Source organism: Thalassophryne amazonica, chromosome 19 (genome assembly GCF_902500255.1).
Source record: "Thalassophryne amazonica chromosome 19, fThaAma1.1, whole genome shotgun sequence".
Classification (NCBI taxonomy): Eukaryota; Metazoa; Chordata; class Actinopteri; order Batrachoidiformes; family Batrachoididae; genus Thalassophryne; species Thalassophryne amazonica.
In genome coordinates this window covers 3,278,315-3,291,806 of record NC_047121.1, presented here as the reverse complement: position 1 = coordinate 3,291,806, position 13,492 = coordinate 3,278,315, and the positions used below count along the sequence as shown (strand labels likewise).

Sequence of the window (13,492 nt, the reverse complement as noted above, 5' to 3'; positions counted from 1 at the left end):
ACAGCGTAGTTTGATTAAAAAGTTGATTGGAGAGGGGAAAACTTATACGCAGGTGCAAAAAATTATAGGCTGTTCATCTACAATGATCTCCAATGCTTTAAAATGGACAAAAAAAAAAACAGAGACACGTGGAAGAAAACAGAAACCATCAAAATGGATAGAAGAATAACCAGAATGGCAAAGGCTCACCCATTGATCAGCTCCAGGATGATCAAAGACAGTCTGGAGTTACCTGTAAGTGCTGTGACAGTTAGAAGACACCTGTGTGAAGCTAATTTATTTGCAAGAATCCCCCACAGAGTACCTCTGTTAAATAAAAGACATGTGCAGAAGAGGTTACAATTTGCCAAAGAACACATCAACTGGCCTAAAGAGAAATGGAGAAATATTTTGTGGACTGATGAGAGTAAAATTGTTCTTTTTGGGTCCAAGGGCCGCAGACAGTTTGTGAGACGACCCCCAAACTCTGAATTCAAGCCACAGTTCACAGTGAAGACAGTGAAGCATGGTGGTGCAAGCATCATGATATGGGCATGTTTCTCCTACTATGGTGTTGGGCCTATATATCACATACCAGGTATCATGGATCAGTTTGGATATGTCAAAATACTTGAAGAGGTCATGTTGCCTTATGCTGAAGAGGACATGCCCTTGAAATGGGTGTTTCAACAAGACAATGACCCCAAGCACACTAGTAAACGAGCAAAATCTTGGTTCCAAACCAACAAAATTAATGCCTCGCAGATGTGAAGAAATCATGAAAAACTGTGGTTATACAACTAAATACTAGTTTAGTGATTCACAGGATTGCTAAAAAAGCAGTTTGAACATAATAGTTTTGAGTTTGTAGCATCAACAGCAGATGCTACTATTATTGTGAACACCCCCTTTTCTACTTTTTTTTTTACTAATAGCCCAATTTCATAGCCTTAAGAGTGTGCATATCATGAATGCTTGGTCTTGTTGGATTTGTGAGAATCTACTGAATCTACTGGTACCTTGTTTCCCATGAAACAATAAGAAATATACTCAAAACATGGATTAATCTTTTTAGTCACATAGCACTACTATTATTCTGAACACTGCTCTATAGTTTGTTCAAGAATGACAAAAATGGATCAAGAAGTTGCTGTGATGCTTCAAAATGTGTCCTGGTTTGGAACCTTTGCTACCCTCCAAAAACAAGACCCTTGTGTTCTGGTTTGTCTTTTTTGCCCTGTTTGGTCATGGCAGTGCATGCTCATTGACGGTACACGCCCAGGCTTAACTCCACCTTCTAGCTTCATGATATACAACTCCATGGATCTTACACAAAAAAGGTTAAATACCAAGAGACAAAAGGTGTCTCTCTAAACTACTTTATTCATGTCATCTTCATCTTTTAATATCTCAGTTAAAAATCTGAACTACACATGAACAACCATTCAACTAACATTTCCATTTTGATATGTTTTTGATTAAAAATAATATTGATTTTGTCATTAAACCTTTCATGTATATTTGTAACTTGCCACTAATGACTGGGAAATTTACTTTCAGAATGAAATTGGCTGCAGTGATACTACTGTTTAAATCTGGAGACAAACATGTCTTCTGAAATTATAGGCCACAATTTTCCAGAATTTTGGAGAAGATATTTTTAAAGAGGTTATATGATTTCATAAGTAGCTTGCTTGTTATGAAAGCTTGACTTGCTCTGCTCTGTATTTTTAGTTTTTTATTTATTTATTTTTATTCTTTTCCTTTAATATTTTACACTTTTGTATTGCTATAATTGTGAAGCACTTTGGTCAGCTGCAGCTGTGTTTTAAATGTGCTATATAAATAAAATTGAATTGAATTTGAATAACTAAACATCACATACTTGAACAGCCATATGGTTTTTAGAAAAAAACTAGAAGCACTCAGAGTGCAAACCTCCGCCAAGGCCATGGGGTCACTGACGCCATAACATCTACACGCCGTGGAATCATTGAACCTAAAAAAAAGTCTCACAATGTTTGCTCAGTAGTAAAAAAAAAAAAAAAAAAAAGTTTCATCTGCTGTGACTGGATAGCATGTATCCTTAGCACTTGGCATCACAGTTTATTGCAACTTGCACCTTTAAAACTTGCACCTTAAACCATTACTTAAAAAGCCATCACTTGACCCAGCTATCTTGTTAGACCTCAGTGCTGCTTTTGATACTGTTGACCATAAAATTTTATTACAGAGATTAGAGCATGCCATAGGTATTAAAGGCACTGCGCTGCAGTGGTTTGAATCATATTTGTCTAATAGATTACAATTTGTTCAAGTAAATGGGGAATCTTCTTCACAGACTAAAGTTAATTATGGAGTTCCACAAGGTTCTGGGCTAGGACCAATTTTATTCACTTTATACATGCTTCCCTTAGGCAGTATTATTAGACGGTATTGCTTAAATTTTCATTGTTACGCAGATGATACCCAGCTTTATCTATCCATGAAGCCAGAGGACACACACCAATTAGATAAACTGCAGGATTGTCTTACAGACATAAAGACATGGATGACCTCTAATTTCCTGCTTTTAAACTCAGATAAAACTGAAGTTATTGTACTTGGCCCCACAAATCTTAGAAACATGGTGTCTAACCAGATCCTTACTCTGGATGGCATTACCCTGACCTCTAGTAATACAGTGAGAAATCTTGGAGTCATTTTTGATCAGGATATGTCATTCAAAGCGCATATTAAACAAATATGTAGGACTGCTTTTTTGCATTTACGCAATATCTCTAAAATCAGAAAGGTCTTGTCTCAGAGTGATGCTGAAAAACTAATTCATGCATTTATTTCCTCTAGGCTGGACTATTGTAATTCATTATTATCAGGTTGTCCTAAAAGTTCCCTAAAAAGCCTTCAGTTAATTCAAAATGCTGCAGCTAGAGTACTGACGGGGACTACAAGGAGAGAGCATATCTCACCCATATTGGCCTCTCTTCATTGGCTCCCTGTTAATTCTAGAATAGAATTTAAAATTCTTCTTCTTACTTATAAGGTTTTGAATAATCAGGTCCCATCTTATCTTAGGGACCTCATAGTACCATATCACCCCAATAGAGCGCTTCGCTCTCAGACTGCAGGCTTACTTGTAGTTCCTAGGGTTTGTAAGAGTAGAATGGGAGGCAGAGCCTTCAGCTTTCAGGCTCCTCTCCTCTGGAACCAGCTCCCAATTCAGATCAGGGAGACAGACACCCTCTCTACTTTTAAGATTAGGCTTAAAACTTTCCTTTTGCTAAAGCTTATAGTTAGGGCTGGATCAGGTGACCCTGAACCATCCCTTAGTTATGCTGCTATAGACGTAGACTGCTGGGGGGTTCCCATGATGCACTGAGTGTTCTTTCTCTTTTTGCTCTGTATGCACCACTCTGCATTTAATCATTAGTGATCGATCTCTGCTCCCCTCCACAGCATGTCTTTTTCCTGGTTCTCTCCCTCAGCCCCAACCAGTCCCAGCAGAAGACTGCCCCTCCGTGAGCCTGGTTCTGCTGGAGGTTTCTTCCTGTTAAAAGGGAGTTTTTCCTTCCCACTGTAGCCAAGTGCTTGCTCACAGGGGGTCGTTTTGACCGTTGGGGTTTTTCTGTAATTATTGTATGGCCTTGCCTTACAATATAAAGCGCCTTGGGGCAACTGTTTGTTGTGATTTGGCGCTATATAAATAAAATTGATTTGATTTGATTTAAACTGCAAATATATGAATTTTTTTTAACATTTATGAAACACTTCTCTAAACAAGGCCATAGGGTCACTGACCCTAAAGAGATTCCCTCCTTGGCACAGTGATCTATTCAACAATTCAGTGTTACAACCAAAACTATGATACATGCACTTTTCTTTCCTTTATATTTGACATCCTTGACCATGAAAACATACTACCAGAACTCGGAATCACTTTTATATCTTTATTAGTTTTTCGGTAATGGCGGTTTTTTTCTGGATCTAGCTCCATAACATTTGAAGCTACATCAAATCTGATGACACCTTACTGAATCAGTACAGATTCAGCTACAATTTGGTGTTAGTTGTGCATCTCTAGCTTCATTTGTCACCTCACACTGACACATTTTCCATTTTCCCTACATTTTTGCATATTCTTGATCACCAGATCCGGAATCCGGATCGGATCATCACCAAACTTTGTTGTTTGATAGAACATTTGACTGTGTTACACCCTAATTTTTTTCAAGCGTTTCTGCCTTGTTTTTGTGGAGTTAGAAACTAGAATGTCAAAATTCCCCCTATCCCGCAATGAAGAATCCTTTAAAAAAATTCCTGGATCCGGATCACCACTACAATTTAATCACTTGTTCCTCTTGTCATTTCCAACGACTCCACAAAATTTCATCAAAATCCGTTCAAAACTTTGAGTTATCCTGCTGACAGACACAGACAAACGCGACCGTAAACATAACCTTCTTGGCGGAGGTAATAATCACACTACTTCACTGGATGTAATTGATTTTGTTGGACAGATTACAAATGCAATTGAAAATAAGCAGTATACTGTAGGAGAGTTTTTTTTTTTTTTTTTTTTTTTTTTTACAGAAAGCATTTGATGCTATAGACCATACTGTGCTATTGGGTAAGATACAGAGGTATGGCATTAGGGGACTGGGATATGATTGGATAGTTAGCTATTTATACAATAGATAGTGTGTACATATTAGTGGGACAAATTCTGAACTTATGAAAAAAATTACTTGTGGGGTGCCCCAGGGTTCAGTTCTGGGGCTGCAGTTGTTTCTTCTGTATATTAATGACAAGTTTCCAAGCCCGTCAGTTGTATTTTGTTTGCAGATGATACCACAGCACTTTGTAGTGAGGATCACTTGGGACAGACCTTGGACATGATGAAGGAGCTACAGAAGTTTAAAGAATGGAAGTTTAAACAAATTAGGGCTCCACTATGGTAAAACAAAAACAAAGTGTATCATATTTGGAAACAAGTCCAAGAGTTCCTGCAGAAATTTATTAAATGATATTGAAATTGTAACTGATACAAAATTTCTTGGTGTTGCTATTGATGATAAATTGAGCTGGAAAGCGCATATTAATTTTGTTAAATCCAAAATGTCAAAAGTCATTGCAATTCTGCATAAAGCACAAGATTTTATTTCGCAACGCAATTTTATATCATTCATTGCTCATTCCATACATGACCTACTGCACTGAGGTATGGGGAAATACATATAAAACTAATACTACTACAATATTTTATTTACAATTATTACAATTATTTACAATATTTTGCTGTAAGAATTATCTGCAACAAATCACATTGTGAGCCAATGAATCCATTATTTGCTTGTTTACATATTCTAAAATTCTGGGACTTCGTTGATGACATCACAATACAAATTCTGTATAAAGTTAAAAATAAATTGCTGCCACAATGTGTCCAGGATCTGTTTAAACTGAGGGACTTCAGTTATAATTTGAGAAGAATTTTATTTTTTGAGAAATCAAGGATCTGAACTACTGCATAAACTCGTGTTTCCGTTAAAGATGTTAACATCTGGAACAACTGTCCTGACAAATATTAAAGTACTTGGTACTTTAGGTTTTAAAACATTACAAGCATTATAAAATTGCTTGCTATAGTTTGAAGACTTAGATCTATTGATTTATTACTTTCAGGTTGGTGTTTGCCTTGTTTGGTTTATTTTGTAAATTTGAGTTCATTGACTAACTTTTTTTTTTAATTCTTTTTGGTGTTGTCATTATGTGTTCGTGTATGTGAGATTGTGTAGATATGTATTTATGAAATTGTTTTTGTGTGCTTTTTTGTATAAGGGATGTATTTATAAGCTTTGCTTCTGCCCTCATTCAGCCACATGGGATCTTTGTAAAGTTTTGAGGTTTTTTTGTTGTTGAATTGTGTGCTAAGTAAACTCATTCATTCATTCATTCCAATACTTCTGAAAAGAGTTATGGATTAAATGGTTTAATTTGTCATGATATTGAAATTTACAGCACTTTTTTTTTTATTTAGGTACACCATCAAAGGGATCCAGAACCTGATCTTTTATGCTCTGCCTTCATACCCCCACTTCTACAGCGAGCTGTGTAACATGCTGACAGCAGGGGGTCATGCGGATGAGGCCAGCTGGACCTGCACAGCCTTGTACTCCCGCTATGATGCCTACAAGCTGGTTGCCATCGTGGGAGCCCAGCGAGGTGGACAGATGCTGCATTCCAGCAAGAGCGTTCATCTTTTTATTACAGGAGGTGAAGATCCCACCTCCTGATGGAGCAGGATGGCTTGAGGCGGGGGCTGTCGAACCCGGACCTGAGATTGAGTTCTGCTGAACGTGAATGTCCACGTCCTGATCTGTGCCTTCGTGAGGATGTGACAGGTTTCCACCAGATGTCACGCAGCCATACAACTTCTGGGAAAAAATGTATCACTTGGAAACAAAATCACAATTTCAAACCAGAATAACTGCAGTTTTAATGAAGCTCTAACTTTGGTTAAATGTTCTGTGACTTAAAGCATGCAGGAAAGGCACATAAAAAAGTTCAGCCTTTTGGAAAGCAGAGGGTGTGCGCACGTGTGCACGTTAAACAAGCAGAAAAACTCAGAATACATAAATGCAGATGCAGTGATCATATTCTAGCAGTCAGATTTAACTGTTTTAAAAAAGTGATTACAGATCATGGATTCTCTTTGTTTTGGTGGGGAAAACAAATGTCCTTTTAAATAAAACAAGAAATACAGAAATCAGTTATTGTTGCAATAGAAAAGTGTTTTTTTGTCAAAGTCACCCACCACAATTTTCAGAAACTTAGTGTTCCTCACCTCTGCCATACAGAGGTCAAAAGTTAGAATAAAATTAACACAAATGTTGAATAAATGTCAGTGTGCTGAATGAGTCACGTCTAATTTAGTTCAAGCCCCTTCTGTCAGGACTGTGACCTTGAACATTTTCTCCAAGGTAACATTTTGTGGAATTGGAAAAGTAGTGCAGGTGGCAGTTTGTGCTCTCTGAGTGCGGCACTCTAGTTCCACATGAGCCATTTCCATTTGGTCTATCGCTCACATGTTTTACTTTAGTTTTCTTACAACTGCTTCAAACGTGTCAACAAATGGAAATATTTGCAGAGAAACAGAACCAATAAGACAATAACCAGCCAAACCTGTATGAAGACTGACCCCTGCTGGTGACAAGAAAAACTCCGTGTTCAGCCACAAAGTATGAGTGGGCGAAGCCTCAGTCTGTATCAAAGGGTGGGGAAACACGTCAAAAAGACTGAAAAAACATGGGTGAACACGATTTTAACACCACATGCACAGCAATCCTTTTTATTGCCACTCCATGCCAGTAGGTGGCGATGTCATTGCAGCAGTGAAATCAGACAAGCTTGCAAAATTAAAGATATTCCGTTCATGTCAATCAAAAAAGTGCAGATATTTGTGGTTGATTCTGTCAATTATCTTGGTAAATATACTCATGGTTTGGTAACACAAGTGACAACTAACAAAAAGGCAAGAAAAAAAAAACACATTCAACTGACAAGTTTCACCACCTGCACAGCGAAATTACTGAAATAACTAAAAAAACAAAAATGCCTGGATGATGTTCATCTGAACAGTAGCGCCACCTTCAGTTTGGGACACTTCACACAGACAATGAAAATCATTATTATGACAAATAAGAGCTGAAAATAAATGAACCTGACTCCCTTCAAAAGTCTGACATCACACCAAACGCCGACCAAAAGTGCAGTACCTGCTTTCACCAACAGGTGGCAGTCTTCACACAGATTCATACCAGGTCTGAGTCACCATGAGGCTGATTGCTGCTGATTGGCTCTTCACGGCTAATAATCTGACTTTGTATTAAAAGTTAGAGGTGACTGGTTAGAACAGAAGCAGTGAGCTGTGTTGGTTTGTTCGTTGGTTGACCAGTTTTATGGAAACTTAGACAGCAAATGCACACTAAAAACTGCTCCACAGGTGGGTGTCAGGCAGCGCTGGAGACCGCCAACTTCTTCAGGTGGTCCATGAACACCTGCAGGCTGACATCGTCTGTCAGGATGGGAGCGCCAGACTCCTGCAAACAGTTAGTTTGATTACAATCAATCAGAGAGAGAAAAAGAAACACACACTCCCTGTATGGTTCAAAGGAGGTTAACCCGACAGTCAGCTTAGCTACAAGTGACAGCTTCCTATTCATTTTCAATCACAGCGGGCATTTAGCAGCGATTATCTGAACAGTCATCTGCTGCCAGCTGGGTGGGGCCAAAACAGGCAAATGCTGAGTGACACGATACAGCGGAGGTAATTACTGACACACGACCTAATGGACAGCTGGCATCGTTATGTCCGCCAAGGACGTAATAAAATCATCGGCATTTATTTGTCTGTCTTTCAGCAGGATTGCGTCAAAACTATTGCCCAGATTTTGACACAATTTGCACCACAGACAGATATTAGGCCAAAGAAGAACCCATTAAATTGGCGGACACCAGAAATCTGTCTGTTCTTGTTAAGAAAATATTTCTGGTCTGTCGGGGATTCTCGTTGGCCTGGTTTATCCTGTTGGGGAAACACTGGCTATCCTCCGCGGTGGCTAAAGCCATCACTCCGACATCTCCACGTACTGCGGCACACGTGTATTAAAGGAGACCTGCATTGAAAAAAATGCAGTCAGATTTTTTGAACAAAAAATGACTTACATTTACACATGAGATCTTTCTGAATGTAGTAAATTAAATCTGCAAGCCCAGATCTGTCATTCAACGGAGAAATCTTCATTTGAAAATGACAAATTGACAGCTAACATTTAGCCCTCCGCAAATTGTCCCTCTCATCATGGACGCTGCCGAGACGTCACGGACAAGACCCTCTCCCAGCATGCATTGCGCCAACTGTAATTTGTGGATTTACGTCAGTTTGCATCTGCACCTTTTTCTTGTCTTATACGGAAGGATCTACTTTTTTTAAAACTTCATATTGTCTTGCGGCACGTTTGGTGAGTACACATTTCTTTTATTTGTGCTTTAAAATTATTTTGGGGACTTTTTCATACGCCCGTTTGATTGAGTGGTGTCGCAATGAAAATCTACTGTCTTTCACCTCCGGTACCGTCATAGGGTACGGAGGCAGGACCCGCAAAGAATCCAAGTCATTAAAAAGTTATAAACCTCTCTCAGCGGCCACGGAACTCTGCAGCTACGATTACTGAGACATGCGGCGCTGCGGAAAGTCTGTCCTTGCAGCAACAGGTGTTACCGGCCGCTCGCATCAAAACAGCAAGCGTATTCTCTGGACTTGTGCCAAGTTGGCTGCACCTCCATTCAGTAGACAGGGACGTGGTGCTGGCTGCACAGCAGACACGGGCGATGTGAGTGGCCCGCTTCTGCGTTTACCGAGCACGACTCGGTAAGCGCAACGGTGGCAGAGAGCGAGGCGTCGGTGAAGAACGGCGCCCGCTGTCGATGTCGTTGCTGATCTGAGCACACAGATCTGTATCTCACATTCATTGCAGCTTACTTTTGGATGCTGAAACCAGGACGTGTATAAGTAACATTACTAACAGATAAAATCAATTTCAATGCGGGATCGGACTGAAGGCGGGAGCGCGTCGTCTTGTCCCTGACATCATGGAAATGATAAGCTGTACAAACTGTTTTCACAGAGGGCTAAATTTTAGCTGCAAATTTGTCATTTTTAAATGAAAATTTCTCCGCTGAATTACAAATTTGGGCTTACAGATTTACTTTACTGCATTCACAAGGGTCTTATAAATACATATCAGCTATTTCTTTCTGAAATCTGACCACATTTATTTCAATGCAGGTCTACTATAACGACACCACACACACGAGTCACGTACTCAAAAAAATGTGTGCAAATGATCCAAAGTGTGTTTGATCTTAAGTACACGGCACAACAGTCATTAAATCGTATCTAATCCATCGCTGGAGTCAATCTGTTTTTCTGCAGCAAACTAAACTTCAAGGAATTTTCAACTTTGACTGCAAATTTGTGTCTAAAGTCAAATTTTGCAGCAGGAAACTTTCTGTCTGGATGCTGAATGAAGCCTACATCATTCTGAACGAGCTCAAACAAGAAGTCATCCTGGCTTAGGTGATCACTGATTTAGAGGAGAGGCATAAGGTTAAAGGTCAAAGGTTAAAGTCTTACCTGTCCCCAGGCGTACATATTGTTGTGGGTCTGGGAGGGGTTGACTTTGGAGAGCAGGAATCGAGCCTGAGAAGAACAATGATACAGTGTCTGATACAGAGTTGAGCACACATTGAACACAGGTGTGGGAGAGCGCCCCCACCTGGCTGCCTCCGTGCTCAGTGTCAATATATCTCGGCATGGGGAAGCGAGTGTGCAGCAGCTCCTGAGCATCTTCAACAGGAGCCTGAAGGAGATGCCGGAAGTTTTCATACTCGGGCATGTCCTGGTAACCTGCTTTCCTCCACTGGGCCACAGTCTGGAAACAAGACGGGGGAGACAGAGACAGAAACAGAGACAGACAGAAACAGAGAGAGAGAGACAGAAACAGAGAGAGAGAGACAGAAACACAGAGAGAGAGAGACAGAAACAGACAGACAGAAACACAGAGAGAGAGAGAGAGAGAAACAGAGACAGAGAGAGAGAGAAACAGAGAGAGAAACACAGAGACAGAGAGAGACAGAGAGAGGAGAGAAAGGAGAGAGAGAGGAGAGAAAGAGGAGAGAGAGAGAGGAGAGACAGAGAGAGAAACAAAGAATAGAAAGAGAGAGACAGCAGAGAGAGGAGAGGAGAGAGAGAGAGAATGAGAGAGGGAGAGAGAGAGGAGAGAGAGAGACAGACAGAGAGAGAGAGACAGAGGAGAGAGAGAGAGACAGAGACAGAGAGAGAGAGGGAGAGAGAGAGAGACAGAGACAGAAGAGAGAGAGAGAGACAGAGACAGAGAGAGAGAGAGAGGAGAGAGAGACAGAAACATCTTTCATCCTCAGAGTCTGAACATCACTGAACAGGCACCTGGTGGAATTATGAAGCTGGATTAAGGATTATTAGCATCAGTCCTCCTCATAACAACTATAAACAGGATCACAGTGAGCAGAGATCCTGTTCTTTGGGGTGTGTGTGTGTTTCTACCTCTCCGTGGTAAATGACTATCTGGAAGAACGTGTCCATCAGCAGGATGCGGTCTGGCAGGATGCTGCTGCTGTCCAACAGAACCGCCTGAAACACACACAGTCACCAGCCAATCAGACAGACAGACAGACAGACAGACACACCGACACACAGACAGACGCTGCCTGAAGCCTCAGACACCCAAAGTGTGAATAACGCTGCAGAAAAACAGCTGGATGGAACTTTGCTTTGAGTCATGATGATTCAATCCAACAGTGATTTGGGTTCATGCTGATTTTTTTCAATAATGACACGACGTCCCAGAAAAAACAACTAAAAGTAATTAAAGATTTGGCCACTTGTCATCCAGTGTATGTTGATTTGAGCATCCAGCCTGTTTTATGATTCCTGGAATGACAGAATCACTGTGCGTCAGGAAAAAATGGAATGTCTGTGTGTAATGTGGAAAAGAGAAATGATGGTGAGGAGAAACGCTTGTGCACCTCTGGAGGCCCGTTGAAGGAGTAAGCGTAGAGGACGGGCTGGATCATGATGAGCGCCTGCGTCAGGTCCTGCCGGTTGAACTGGTGTCTGTAGTATGAACTCTCATCTGGGCTGTTGTTGAACACCTGCAGGAACGGCGAGCGCCGCAAGTGAAACATGAACTGGAAAAAACAAAACACAGACAGCAGGTGAGAACCAGAACTCATGTTTAACTACATTTTTCTCTGCCTGTACATTTATCTGGAAGATTGTGATTCATGTTCTATCTGCCGGGAGGAGACCGGGGAAGACCCAGGACTCGGTGGAGAGATTATATCTCCACACTGGCCTGGGAACCCCATCGGGATCCCCCAGTCAGAGGTGGTCAATGTGGCACATGAAAGGGAAGTCTGGGGTCCCCCGCTGGAGCTTTGGCCCCGCGACCCGAACCCAGATAAGCGGCTGAAGGTGAGTGAGTGAGTTTGTATCGTTCTCCAGAGCAGAGCATTATGGGATGTACAGTCGTGTGTTTCAGCATCAACTTTACCTGAGGATAGAGGGAGAAGGTCTCAGAGAATCTGAAGGAGTTTGGATCATCTTTGTGGTAATCTCCAAATTTCTGACACTGAGAAAAAAAACCATCAATAAAAACAATAATAATAATTCTGAAAACAAAGATACAATCTGGGTATGAGACACATTTTAATGACAGGTATAAAGGGAGCCGGAGCCACTGAATCCCGCTCGGACTTCATTTACATCAATCATTAAGAATGACAGCCCTGTGACACACTGGTATGAATGAATGAATGAATGGACGAATTACACAGTATGGTACTGTGTGGTGAATCTGGTTGGAAGAAGCTGTTGTCAAAAAGCCAGTGATCACAAGAATGACTAGTGAGGGAAGCTACCAAGACACCTGAGAGGTACGGGGCTTCTGTGACTGTAGAATCTGTGCAAACTGCAACATCTGCCTGCTGCATCAAGCAAACATTCCCCTAATATAATAAAATAATATAATAAACATTCCCCTAATATAATATAATAATATAATAAACATTCCCCTAATATAATATAATAATTCATTAATTACTCTCCAAACCTCAAAGCCCTTATTTAGGATCCTGCTAATTTCAAGTTTTTCTATAAATGATTGTGTAATAATTCAATTAAATTCAATGCATGGTGCATAAAATAACAGAAATCTCAATAAAATGAATAAAAACTCAATTTAGAAACAGAAGCAACAAGTGAATAAAAACAAATAAAAACGGGGATATATGCTGATAAAAACTGTATAAACTAGAAGCACTCGGAGAGCACAAACCTCCGCCAAGGCCATAGGGTCACTGACGTCACATGGAATAGCCTTTGGCAAAGAGACTTATTCCACGTTGTTTCACGCATCTACCGTCATGTTTCAGATTCAGTGGTTAAACCCTTAGATCTTCAACAAATGTATTTATAAAGAGAAACTGCATGAACTACACAAGTTTTTTTTATATTTTCTAATAAGTTTATTCAATGAGGAGAAACAAATGCTAAATTATTGTGTTGTAACCTAATTTTTGTTCAGCCTTTGTGACCTGTCTTCATGAAGTTAGATGCAAAAATGTTGAAATTGGCCCTATCCTGCAATGACAAAGAATCCTTAAAAAAATTACTGGATCCGGATCGTGTTCCGGATCATTACCAAAATTTAATGACTTCTAAGTTAGGCCAAGATACACCCCTGGTAAAAAGTTCATAGAAATCTGTTGAGGATTTTTGGAGTAATCCTGCTAACAATCCAACCAACCAACCAACAGACAAACGGACGTGACCAAAAACATAATAATTAGAATATTTCTGCAACAACATATTGCCTATTTGAAATACTATAAATCACATTTGTGGGTTTATTAT

General features: G+C 40.2%; 2 protein-coding genes across 2 annotated transcripts in view; one reads left to right on the top strand and one right to left on the bottom strand.

The window, feature by feature from the left end:
- Positions 1-7,262, top strand: part of utp25 (UTP25 small subunit processor component) — a 42,698-nt gene extending 35,436 nt beyond the window's left edge. The window contains exon 12 of the mRNA XM_034195248.1: positions 6,017-7,262. Coding sequence (XP_034051139.1) covers positions 6,017-6,272 — 256 coding nt within the window. The 3' untranslated portion in view covers positions 6,273-7,262. The remainder of the gene's footprint in view (positions 1-6,016) is intronic.
- A 331-nt stretch (positions 7,263-7,593) lies between these two features.
- Positions 7,594-13,492, bottom strand: part of sec23a (Sec23 homolog A, coat complex II component) — a 48,922-nt gene continuing 43,023 nt past the window's right edge. The window contains exons 15-20 of the mRNA XM_034195247.1: positions 12,132-12,209; positions 11,605-11,766; positions 11,123-11,209; positions 10,317-10,472; positions 10,175-10,240; positions 7,594-8,078 (exon numbers count right to left, since the gene is read on the bottom strand). Coding sequence (XP_034051138.1) covers positions 7,989-8,078; positions 10,175-10,240; positions 10,317-10,472; positions 11,123-11,209; positions 11,605-11,766; positions 12,132-12,209 — 639 coding nt within the window. The 3' untranslated portion in view covers positions 7,594-7,988. The remainder of the gene's footprint in view (positions 8,079-10,174; positions 10,241-10,316; positions 10,473-11,122; positions 11,210-11,604; positions 11,767-12,131; positions 12,210-13,492) is intronic.